This window comes from Prenolepis imparis, unplaced genomic scaffold (genome assembly GCF_030444845.1).
Source record: "Prenolepis imparis isolate NDT839.2.m4 unplaced genomic scaffold, iyPreImpa1.0 SCAF_11, whole genome shotgun sequence".
Taxonomy (NCBI): domain Eukaryota; kingdom Metazoa; phylum Arthropoda; class Insecta; order Hymenoptera; family Formicidae; genus Prenolepis; species Prenolepis imparis.
In genome coordinates, this window is record NW_028141169.1 from 13,839,518 (window position 1) to 13,852,746 (window position 13,229).

At 30.5% G+C, this 13,229-nt stretch overlaps 1 protein-coding gene across 2 annotated transcripts; it reads right to left on the bottom strand.

Moving 5' to 3' along the window:
- Window positions 1-259: 259 nt before the first annotated feature.
- Window positions 260-12,821, bottom strand: Trpm (transient receptor potential cation channel, subfamily M). Of its 2 annotated transcripts, XM_083049043.1 has the most exons (9): window positions 12,248-12,821; window positions 11,668-11,879; window positions 11,416-11,583; window positions 10,700-10,759; window positions 9,265-9,477; window positions 8,152-8,500; window positions 7,428-7,573; window positions 6,673-7,263; window positions 260-5,730 (listed from the first exon to the last, which is right to left on the bottom strand). In XM_083049043.1, the coding sequence occupies exons 1-9, from the start codon at window positions 12,723-12,725 to the stop codon at window positions 4,441-4,443; spliced, it is 3,507 nt and encodes a 1,168-aa protein (XP_082905169.1). In that variant the 5' UTR covers window positions 12,726-12,821; the 3' UTR covers window positions 260-4,440. The 2 variants fall into 2 exon arrangements, with proteins under 2 accessions (XP_082905169.1, XP_082905170.1); XM_083049044.1 differs by lacking the exon at window positions 10,700-10,759.
- Window positions 12,822-13,229: the final 408 nt, after the last annotated feature.

Below are 13,229 nucleotides of genomic sequence, written 5' to 3' on the forward strand. Positions count from 1 at the left end.
ACACGCATTTCTGAGTGCTTTCATTGGATTTTATAAAATCAATCCATTTCTGGACTACTCAATGGCTTTTTCTGATATGTAGAAAGATCTTCATAATAAATCATTTGTTTGATTGTTCAACCCGTGTTCAAAATTAATAGCTCTAGGTCCCTCGACTTGCGAAAGACTGTTTTCAGTTGATCTGGTGTTTAAAGTAATTTAATGCAAGCAAATTCCTGAACAAATATCTTTCATTTAATTCTTTACAATGAATAAGACAACATTCGTATATATAACATATAATATGTGTGCAATTTTAGAACAAGTGTCGCAAAATGATTGCCAATATTTAAACGGAAAAGATGACAATAAAATATGTGATAGAGTAAGTCCGAGAGTGATAATCATATGGAAGAGATTTTTTAAAAATAACTAAGAAAATAACTTGTTTTTATTTCTTTTTCTTAAAAAATTGTGTGTTCTGAGTAACTCGAAAAGCGTACTATAGTGATATAGTGATTGAGTGTCGTTATCTTTTATTGAATAATTCTCTAAAATTTTTTCATTGACAATCTCTCCCATATAGTCATCATCCCCTACTCTCTCTTGTTTGAAAAAAAATCCATATATATCTATAATCGTGAAATATGTCCATATATGTTCTCTTTCTTTTATATATGTATATATATATATATATATACACTCTCTGTTTATTTTTATATAAAATAAAAAAAATAATTTTTACGTTTTTCATAAATAAAAAAAAGCGACTAGATTTTATATATAATAATATATATACGCAATTACATATACATATAATTTTATACACTTATATATAATAATATATGAACAATGTTTTTATTTCTTCAAATTTCATTTTTTCTAAAAAGAAACAATACGAAAAATCATTCTTATTATTTCCCCTATATATGTGAAGAAATTATATAAAGAGGAAGAAAACCTATGGACATATTTATATATATATATATATATGTGTGGACTTTTTTCCGGGATAGTTTATACAATATTTAGTTTCAGTAATCGAAATGGAAATGCTTGTTTGATTTCTTCTATTTATATTCGCTGTTAAAGTCAATATACTTCGCAATTCGAAATTGTTACAATTACGATATAATTTTTTTGTGCCTTAATATTTAATTTTATATTTACTATGACTAGTATTCCGATGTCACATAAAATATTCAACAAAAATGTTCGAGAGAAAAAGAAGAATATATATATTACTAAACTATATACATAAAAAATAAATATGTAAATTTGTACAGTAAAGTATTCATATAGATATGTATATATACATATCTGTATATACATCATAAGATATATGTGTATACACAACACACATATATATATTTTAAGACAATTAATAAAAAACGGCTAATAAGAGCCACACGCTAGTTAAGGATGCATTTGTAAGATTATAAAAAGAGACTTAATAATATTTAGATGTTATATGTATATATCTTATGTGCATACACAAATATACATATTTATATTTATACTTTATTATACAGTTTACTCACACACACACATACACACACACACACAGAATTTTCATTTTTAAATCTAAAAAAACATGTGAATGAAAAAAAATAGGAAACTTGTCATAAATATAAATGATCTCTCTTTAGCATTAAGAAAAAATCGATTCCAAATTGATAAAAATAAATAATTGTTATATATATCATTCATAATACATGCATATACACGTATATATATTTATATATATACATAATTCAAAATCGTTATTCGAAATGTTTTTAGACTTTATTTTATATAACTGATTTACAAATATCGTTTGTGCCGCATAGAAAAAGAAACCGGCCTCACACAGTGAGTTTTTTTTTTTTATTACAAACGCATCACAAGAGTTGATTAAAATAGTTCAATATATATATATATATATATATATATATATATATATATATATATAACCTATACAATTACACACAAAATATATTATACATAAAAGGGTCAGTTTTACCATCTCTGATTAACTCAATCAGCCGAAACCTTTGTCTCTTTTTAAGAACGTATTGAAAAGATACAAAGATATAGTTTAATTGGAGGTTGAAGTTAATCGACGTTGGTGAAACTGGCCCAAAAAATGATTAATCTAAACAAAAATATAGAAAATGTAGATCTTCAATATTATCGAATTAAATAGCGACCTAATAGCGACATTAGTTCAATTAAGTAACATTAAATTACATTAATATTAATAATGTTTAAATAACATTAAATGATGTTTGCTAAACATTAAATTCGCCACATTCTCTCTCTCTCTCTCTCTCTCTCTCTCTCTCTCTCTCTCTCTCTCTCTCTCTCTCTCTCTCTCTTCTTGACTTTTTAAAATTATATATATAATTATATATATAATTATATATATAATTATTTATATTTTTCTATACATTTTAAGGATACAGATATATATATATTAAAGTTTTGTTTTTAAATATTTGCAATTGTACTAACGCAGACTGACTTAGTTCACTGGAACTTCTGCGTGATATGGTTTGCTTTTGAATGGTCCGTGAAATCTGACGCAGTTGAAATTGCGTTGTTGTAAGGCCCTAAACACACCTCAAAAAATTATCTCGATTACAATAGTATTTGGCAGTAAGGATAATATAAAATTACAGTCCCGTTAACTTGCCTCAACTTATTTGTATATAGAATATGATTATAATAAACCTGTATTTCACAACCCTCTAATTTTTTATGGTGTGTTTATACAATTTAAATAAATTATACATCTAAACCACACATGCATGAATTATTGTGAGATGCGATTTATATTCGCTAAATACTTGCATGCATAGTCCTTGTTGTAGTATTTATTCTACAATATTATTTGTAGCTAAATAAATTGTGTGCATATATAAAATCAAAATTACAATCTATCGAATGGAAGATGTGATTTTGAATGTACAAAGTCTATCAAACGATTGATAGAAGTGAAGGCAATACACAGCTTTTTTTCTAGGAACACAGTTACGTTATATACAACTTTCATGTAATTCGTTGCACTAGAGATAATTTCTAAGATGCAGTAAGCAACCTTAGAGCAAAGAAAATTGCACATTTAACACACTTCTATTGTATACGATAATGCGTTGAAAGATCAATGATATAATTACACATATATGTTGCTCGTTATAGAAAATTAAGAGCATCAATATAGTAATATAATGTAAAATTCGATAAAAACACACATTATTGTACAGTAAAATGCATAATTGCTTAATTTACTAAAAAATTTAACTATTTAGGCCATACGTGCGAAATAATTTCGCATATCATGAGCATACGTGTGCAGCTTAAAATTTTTTTATTGCAAGAGAAGACCCCATTGAAGATTATAATTATGTATTATAATCTGTATATATAATTATATTTATTATATATATACAATTATTTTATATATACACAGGATGTCCCACATAAAAGTATCGAGGTAAAATCATAAAAAAATGAATATTTTACGAGATATTTTATAGTTTATGTAAAATTATGTTATCCTCACTGACCATGTTGGAATTGTAACGTCAGAGGCAAGAAAACACACGCTAAAAATTCTTAGATGCCACTTCGAAATAAAAAGATATTTCGATGAAACAGCACTTCAGATGGCTTTAGCACACTCTTAAAATACCTCGAAAACTATCCTTTTCCCTTTATAATCAACAGCTGTAAAATGACTGTAATATGAGGCCCAGTCCGTCGTCCGTCTAGTTTTTGCATATGCGTAGTCATTCCGCATAACAAAGTCTGATATCACGATCATTTTACGGTTGTTGATTGACTGTCAAGGGAAAAGAATAGTTTTCGAGGTATTTTAAAGTGTGCTAAAGCCATCTGAAGTAGTATTTCATCGAAATATCTTTTTATTTAAAAATGGCATCTAAGAAATTTTCAGCGTGTGCTTTCTCGCCTCTGACGTCACAATCTAACATGGCTGTAGCGAGGACCCAGGAGCTTTAAAGTACAAAATATCTTGTAAACTATTCTCTTTTTCGTCATCCTACCCTTTACTTTTTATGCCAAATATTGCAAGGAATCGATTTATATGAAAAAATTATAGTGGTTTATTTAAAAAAAATTAGAATGCCTTCCCTTTTGTTCTTTAAAGGTCCCCAACATTTTTTTATCCATCAAATTTTCAGGCACCTTTGTCCCATTTAATTAAAAAAAATGTCGAGTTAATATCTAGCAATGGCGGAAAAAACAGCTTGTAACATTTTATGTGAGACATCCTGTATATAGATTATAAGAAATTATATATATATATATATATATATATATATATATATATATAATTTCTTATAATTGTTTTAAAATTGTCAAAAATTTATATAATGCATTGATAAAACAATCGAGTCAAACATCAAATGTTTGGCATGAAAATAATTATTATATAAAGTACGTATTTCTTTCTCTTATTCAACACATAGTTTCGGAGGCGGGAGCAGGTACGGTATTTAAATTCTTGCCGTTCGGCTCGACCGCTTCCGGTCGCGCGAGTGTCTGCTCGATCTCGCGAGCGACACTGATGGTCGGCGGCGGCCGACGAGGGTCCTCCTCGATCGCAGAAGCTCGACGCAGCTGGCGATGCTCGCTGGACACGTTGAAGAAGCACTCGACGGCTTCATCCGCGGATGCGTTTGTACCTGACGGTCCCACGTCGTTGTTTGCACAGTAACGTCGTTGGATCAGATCCTCCATCTGCTGGTAGTCGCATTCCTCAGCGTTACGCAGGTGCTCGTTCTCGATCTGCCACGCCATTTCGGGATTCGATATCTCCGACATTCGCGAGGGTGGTGGTGAGATCGGTGGCGTTCGCGGGGGACTCAATAAGCCGCAATAACTCTCGAGCTCGTCAGTAATGCTCGTATATTCGGCTCGCATCGTCAACAGGATCGATCTCTGGGTGCTACCAGCCGAGGGAATCACAGCCACCCGAGGCTCCGCCCAAGTAACCCCTCTCTGGACGTTGGATGGAGGAAGCAACATGATATCGTCCGATTCCGATCGGGTCTTGCTGTTCTGTCTGCACGTACTACGCTCTGCGGAATCCTGCCGGAACATACGTTCGGCGGAATCTTGCCTGATATCTGACGAGGGCGGATGTTCGCTGCTGGCCTCCTTACTGGTCTCCCTGCTAACTTCTTTGCTCTGTTCCTTGCTGGTGGTTTCCATGCTGACTTCTTTGCTCTGTTCCTTGCTGGTGGTTTCCATGCTGACTTCTCTGCTCACCTCTCTACTAGTACTCAGGCTCATTCCTCTTTCGTACAGGATCTCCTTCTTGCTGGCTGCTTCACCTTCGAGTACATTTTTGCTGCCTTCTGTCTCTAAGCTTATGGTTGTCTTCACGTCGTCGTGAGCATTTATACTCGCGGAGGAGTCATGTCTGCTAAGATTATCACGAGAGGTCACGATCTCGGATATTTTGTCGTCCTCCGTCAATTGGCCAACGTTCAAGTAAGTGGCGTCGGTGAAGGATCGCAAAAACTTCTTGCGACGTGCGGACATCGGTAGCTGCGTGTGAGAGTCCGCTTCGGAAAAGGCCTCCGACCGTTCCGATATTTGACGCTGTCGAACATTGTCCAATGCTTCTAAACCGGACAATTCCTCGTTGGGCATGTACGTCGCCATAAAACGATGAATCACTCCGAGATGAGCCAAGGTCTGTTGACTCAATTCTTCCAATTTGCGGATACGGAACTCGACTGTCTAAAAACGTAAAGATAAATTTTATAAATAAATAATTTATATTTATATATTTACTAAAAAATATTTATATATATACAGTGTCCCATTTTACCACTTCCAAAAACTTTTTTCATTTTTGATTATACAACAAAATACTTCAGACAAAAGTTTGATTTGAAGGGGGACAGAAAATGGTGCTATACTGACTTTTTTCTAAAGGGCGCTTTTTAAGGTCACTTGTTTTTTTTTAATGGAACTACTCTAATTTTTTTTATATAAATCGAGGGGTAAGATGTAGCTGCTAGTTGTAAATTACATACTTTTTCTTACAAACAACTATGTGTTTTTTTTTACACCAATTGATTCTTTTTATTATTTTAAGCATAAAAGTATTGAGGTAAGATCGTCGAAAAATGAATACTTTATGAGATATTTCATAGTTTATGTAAAATTATATCAAATTTAAGTATCAAATATCTCGTAAACTATTCATTTTTTGGCCATCTTACCCTTATAATTTTTTATGTCGAAAATTGCGAGGAATTGATTTATATAAAGAAAATATGTATAGTGATTCCATAAAAAAAAATAAAAAAAAAAAATTATAAATGACTTTCAAATGACCTTGAAAATCGCCTTTTAAGAAAAAGTCAGTAACGCTATCTTCTTTCCCTCTCGAAATCCTACAACTTTTGTCTGAAACATATTTTTCTCTAAAATTGTTCAAGAAATATTGTATCTTTTAAAATGGAACCCCTTGTATATATGTATATTAGAGTGATTCTAAATAATAATTAGTATAACTCCTTAGGATATAGAAGTATATGTTTATATGAAAGACCCTCTTTTAATTTTCGATAAAGAATCACCTTGTATGTATATATTTATATTTAATAAAAAAATAATTTTTATAAATTAATAAAACATATGCTAAGATATATTTATTAAGAAGTTACAACATACTTGAAGAGATGCATTCTGATTGCTTTCCTTCTTATCGATATCCTCAATTTTTTGATGCATATTCTCTACTCGATCCGTTGTAAGTTTCACGCGCTCCTCCGTGGACATTTGTAACTTGAGCTCCTGTTCACGGAAGTAGCCCTCAACGCAATCCTCTTCAAAGTCATACAACCGTTCCATGTCGTCAGCCTCTAAGAACAATTTCAACCCATTGTCGGAAGTCTCCCCGGTGCCGCTTTTACCTTGCGTAACGTGTCTGAGACAATATCTCAGCAGTAAATATATGTGGCAAACCACTATAAGCGGCGGCGGCAACACCGGCTTCTGCTCATATTCCATAACGACGGTAAACCGTTGAAACATCCAGATTTGATGAGCTATAGCATTTACCTCATTAAAAATATTGTTAAATACCGCAATTAAAAGATTTATCAGCAAAATATTGGCAACTAAAAGGTACATGGACATTATAGCAGGTGCGATCCAACGACCTGGAAGGCACTGAATCATTCCTGGTTCATCCCCACAATCAGGATCTATATTATCGGCGTACACTTCTCCGTACAACATAAAATACGGCTCCATAAATATCTGTCGAAAAAATATAATCAAATATATACATACACATACGAAGATATATATAAAATAAATTAAAAAACTATGTACTATATTATACTATATTAAAAAATATAGAGATATAAGAAAATTTGATTAAAATATATACAAAAACTTTTTTAACAATTATATATACATACGTCTCGTATTATGCGCCATTTTGGCTCAGAATTTGGAGTTAATATAGCTTGTCTAGCTACCCCGAAACTCATTAGCACAACCAGCAAAAGCACCACAAAGTATATCATGTTTTTCACCATTTTTCCCATCATAGTCACAAGAGGACCTATAAAAATAATATAAACCATGTGAATTTATAAACGCTCGTTATATATCAAATATGAATAATGAAAATTACATTGGCTATGCGAGCCAATATATAGCTCAGATGGTGAGAGCAGTCGCCCGGCAAGCGAAAGGTCTCGGGTTCGATTCCCGATTCAGCGACTTTCGGATCTATATTTTTCTCGCCTATAATTCTGTAGGGGGGTTAGAGGGGTTTCGGGAAATTAAATCTCAAATTGAGATTATTCCCAACTAAAGTCTTGGCATAAGTACCAAGCAAAAATTCGTGCCTCGTGCACAATGAATTAAAATTCCAACGAAAAAATTAATTTCATTGGAAGCATACGTACTGACATCTACGTTTGGCTCGCATAGCCAATGTAATTTTCATTATTCATATTTAAAAATAATATAAGTTATGTATTAAAAAAAAATAATACAAAACATTATGTAAGATTATGCATTTGCAACACAAATACACGCAAGTACACTTGGTTTATTAAACGCATAGATTCTTTTTCACATACGCGAAAAAAAAAACGTAAAATCAAGTTACTCTCTTAGTTTAATAAAGCATACCGAAATATTTGTTGACACCAAGGATGTTGAGTATTCGTAAATACCAGTAGATACAATCAACGCAATATATGACGCGACCTACATCTAAAGTCGAGTGTCGCAAACGTAAAGCCAGTCCAATTTGGAAAAATATGATTGCAGCAGCGTCACATGGGTTCCACATGTTCCAAGCCCACACGCTAAATTTGTGCGAGAGTTTCGCAGGTTCCGAGATCACTATTTCGCGTACTTTTTCGATTCCAAGCGTGCAGATGTAAGCGATCGCATATATTTCGGCTAACGATGGACGATCGTCCATACGTATTAGAATGCAGTACGAAAAGAACAGCAAAAAGATAATGTATGCTATCTGTAAAAGGAAATTTTTAATTTATTGAAAAATATTTACTATATATTATACTATAATAATACAGTATAGTAATATATAATATATAATAATTTAACATAGTTTAATATACTATATTACATTATATGTATATAATATACTATAAGTATATAGTATATTTATTTTAAAAATATTTACTGTATATTATACTATACTACATACTATATTACATACACTATCTACTATATTATATACTACTATATACTATACTGTATACTATATATTTATAGTATAGTATGAAGTATAAAGTATACGGTATAGTATATAGCAAAAATATAGTATACATATAATACATATAGCAAAAATATAGTAAACATATAATAGTCACATATATGATAGATTTTCGGTAAATTTCGGAACATGGCTGATATATTATATAAAAATGTATTGACTATACTATATTATATTTACTATACTATACTGTACTATATATACTATACATATAATACTATATTATGCTATATACTACTATAACTATACTATACTATATGTATGTACTATATTATATATACTATATGATACATACTATACTATATAGGCTTATAGACTATATTATATCTGTACTATACTATAATATATTGTACTATAATGTATAAAAAATATTTAAATATTACACATTGTATTTTTTATATTGCAACTTATTTTGTGGAAAAAGTAATGCATGTTAATAATTAAAGAATTCTATTTAATTCTAATAGTAAAATATATAAAAATATCTTTATACTCACCGCATTTGCCCAAAATTTTGTAATTGGAGCAGTGTAGAATTCGTATAATTTCTTTCTTAATCTTAATGGTCTGGTCGTTTTGTTATCGTAATACTCAGATTGAAGACCATAAGCGCGATATATTCCATCGTCATTGTCAGTTAATACTTTCCCATTCTCTTGAACAATTGTCTCCTTGACTATTGTTGTAGTGTGTTCGTTGCTAATTAAAGCCTATAGAAAAGCGTAAAAAAAAATATTTAGAGCGCTGTTCAAATGTATCATTTATATATACTCGGAAGAATATTACATATATAAAGTTTTGATAAATTTCTCAGTGCATGGAGTCAAATGGATATTAATATCAAAATATTTGATGAACAGAAATGTGTGAGAGATTTAGTTCTATTTAATTCTAATGTAATAAAAAACGTGAAAAATGACAGTTATATATTGTAGGCAAAGTGGAACAAAGTAGAAATTCTTAAATGTCTGTAAAAGAAATTATTTTATAAAGATGAAATCAATAAATATGCATGTTTATAACATATTACTAAATATTTTTTTACATCAATATTAATAAAAAAAAAATTAAAACAAAGATTTTCAATTTATTAATAAATAAATTTTTTATATTTTATATTTTTTATCCTCAGTGTATATTTAACTAATCCATTTGGCAAATAAAAAATTGAAATAAAACTAAATCACAAAAAAAATTATATAATAAAATTTCTCAAAATTAAATTATGATTATAATTTATAATATAACATGAACAAAATCTCAATAACATATTTTAGAAAAAAAAAAAAAAATTATATCTGTAAAGAAAAGATCGATATTAGAAATATTTGCAATAACTTACTGGAATATTTATGTACATGCAAGGAAAGTTGTTTTCTTAACACATTAAACAAAAAAAAGAGTATTATACATTACTATAATACAGAACTATTGTACAATTTAATCTCATAAATATATCAATATTTTTGTGTATATTATTTACAAAGATATATATATTACCTCCAAGCATTAATAAATAAAATAATTGTAAATACTAAGTAATAATTAAATTTAGGAAATATGTAAATAATTACTAATAAAAAAAAAATAATTAATATTAAATAGCTTCGAAATATTTTCATATTAAGACTTTTGCTCCATTTTATCTCTAGAATATGGTATTAGAACATTATATTATAAATGGAAGTTGTAAAAAATACTTTGTATGATATTATCATAATAAGATAATGAATTCTTAACATTTGAAGGAATATATTTCATTGTGTTATTATCTGTACAAAGTGAATGTTGCATGTACATGAAAAAAACTACAATGACTGTGAAGAATGATTAATAAAAACTAAAAACAAATAAATAAAAAATAGCTTAAGAGTGCACCAGAGAATGTGATTATTGTATAGGATCACTGCGTTCAGACCAATATAAATATACCTTTACGCCTTGTTGGGTGCTGGATTTGTTGCGTATGCTCAGGCTCCTGCGTAGACGTTTCTAAAAAATAATTAACACGCATACCCACATAGTCTATAGGTTACAAGCAGTTCAATGCACCTTTAATAGAGAAAATTAATTTTAAAATTATGTATGTGAAAAGTATGTATACCCCTTAATCCAGCAATTATAATGGTGCAACAATGAAACATGTAAATAACGCAAATATGACAAAGTGTAAACAAAAGAAAAAACAAGATTACATTGTTTCAATGAATAATCAATGATAAAATAACATAAATATTCCATTAAAATAAAAAAAATATAACCCAAATAGAGAGATTATGCATTAATATATTGGATTACCTAAATGGTTATTACAAATATTACAAATTACATATATTGTGCACGTTTTTACATAATTTTGTGTTGGAAATGTTTTTTGCAAAATTAACAATCCTATTATTTATTTGCTTATATGTTAATTATGTTTTTAATATTCCAAGCAAAAAGCTGTTAATATTAACACTTAATGTATTGTGAATTTTGCATAATCTTTCAACTAACAATAGATGTATTAAATTTATATAGCATGCTTTCATCATTATTAAGTCATTGCAATCTTTCAAAGCAGTCAGGATGTAGTTGTTAACTAAATAGATCTGAAATCCTTGAACAAATAATAACTGTTATACTTTTAAAAAAAAAATAATTACCTCTACATCTGGTCCTGCCGGTGTACTCTGTTCAGAATCGCTCTCTTCCTTCTCATCTTCTAGCGCTATCAGATGTTCCTCTTGCGTCTGGGGCATTAGTTGTAATTCTTCTCTGCTCTTAAATTCTAATCGCGTTATGTACAGAGGACAGAATAATCCCAAAACCACCTAAAAGAATATCGAGATGCATGTTTTATAAAATATTTGATTAATCAATTATAAATTAAATAAGTTTGAAAACTAATTAATCACTTTTAGATTAGTATTTTTACGTGTACGAAGACCACCCATCCATAAGTCAGCTAGAATAATTTGGCTGCAAGGATGCGCTAATAATTGTCGATGATTCGCTGTAACTGCGAGAGACAGGCATGTCTGCCCCGACCAATTATGAAGTTCCGAAGTTAATAACTGTTGTGTTTGATCATCATCTTGTCGATAACAATAGTCCAATAATTCGAGTGCTATATATATAAAAAAAATAGATTTGATGACATTGATTAAATAAAATTTATTTTATACAGAATGTTTCATTTTAACAAATATGCTTAAATATATAAAAAACATCGCGTTTTAGAAAATAGTGGTTTAAAACAAAAGTTGTTTGGAAAAAAGTTTAGATAAGCTTGAATTTTAACTAAGATCATTTTTCAAGGTCATGTAAAGGTCAATCTAGTTTTTTTCAAGTTCATATGTGAAGGTCAATTTAGTTTTTTTTATGTAAATCTATTCCTTGCAATAATTTGACATAGTTTCTTTTTTTTATACATTTAAACATATTTTTAAAATAAGACATCTTGTATTTTTAAATAAGTTTCTGATTCATTCATACCTATGTTTTCAAACTCTTTGCCATAACCGCGTAATTCATCATAAACCTCGGTTTCTAAGTCATCCTCGGCCGCCTCATGCGCCATCGCCTTGTACAGTTTCAGCGCGACGAGTGCCTTAGCCAGGGCTTCCTCTCCGTGTTGCCACATCAATAAGGCCATCTGCTGACGCTTCGTTAATACGGCCCAAATGAGCAATTCGTTGAAGGGATAGTCGAAGAGAGGCGTATCGCGATTAGCCGGTAACGTTTCGGCGAGCAGACTCATGGTCAAACTGTCGGATTTTCCGCCGGAGCCCGTGTAGCGGGTATTGCAATTCGGAGCGCAGCTGTTTCGATGCATGTATTGCTGATTACTACCACCGGATCTCTTCATCACCTTGGTATAAATGACGCGAAACCTTCTACGAGTATACTGTGCGCGATACGCTCCACCCATCAGTTTGTTGATCACAAGACCGATATCGTGTAGGGTATACATGTAACCTCTTGGAATATTCGGCCGTACATCGCGCAGTATGTAGCCCAACGTATTCGATGGGCCTTCTTTCTAATTAAAAAAGAAAGAGCTTGTTCAATACTATAATGCTATGTATACTATAAATACTATATATACTATAAACTATATAATATTATAAACCATGTATTATATACAGTATAGAGTATATACTATGAACTATATGTACTTTAATATATATTATAGTAGGTAATATATATTATAGTAGAGTAGGGGTATATATATATATATATATATAAAAGTCCAACAATGTGTGTGAACCATTGATACACTATGAATCATTGCGATATTTCATAAATGTGACTTTGCCAGATTATGCTGTTGTCATGCAACGACTTGCATTCTTCACTTGCATTTGAAGAATGCAAGTCGTTGCATGACAACAGCATAATCTGGCAGTCACATTTATGAAATATCACAATGATTCATAGTGTACCAATGGTTCACTCTGCGTTGATACCACTGCTT

Excerpts from the sequence above, each read along its gene's own strand:
- Trpm (XM_083049043.1), bottom strand. The coding sequence starts at position 12,725 with ATGTATACCCTACACGATATCGGTCTTGTGATCAACAAACTGATGGGT. Across the intron at positions 11,880-12,247 it reads CAAAGAGTTTGAAAACATAG|CACTCGAATTATTGGACTAT; the intron begins GTATGAATGAAT and ends TTATATATATAG. Across the intron at positions 10,760-11,415 it reads CGGCAGGACCAGATGTAGAG|AAACGTCTACGCAGGAGCCT; the intron begins GTAATTATTTTT and ends ATTATTTTTTAG.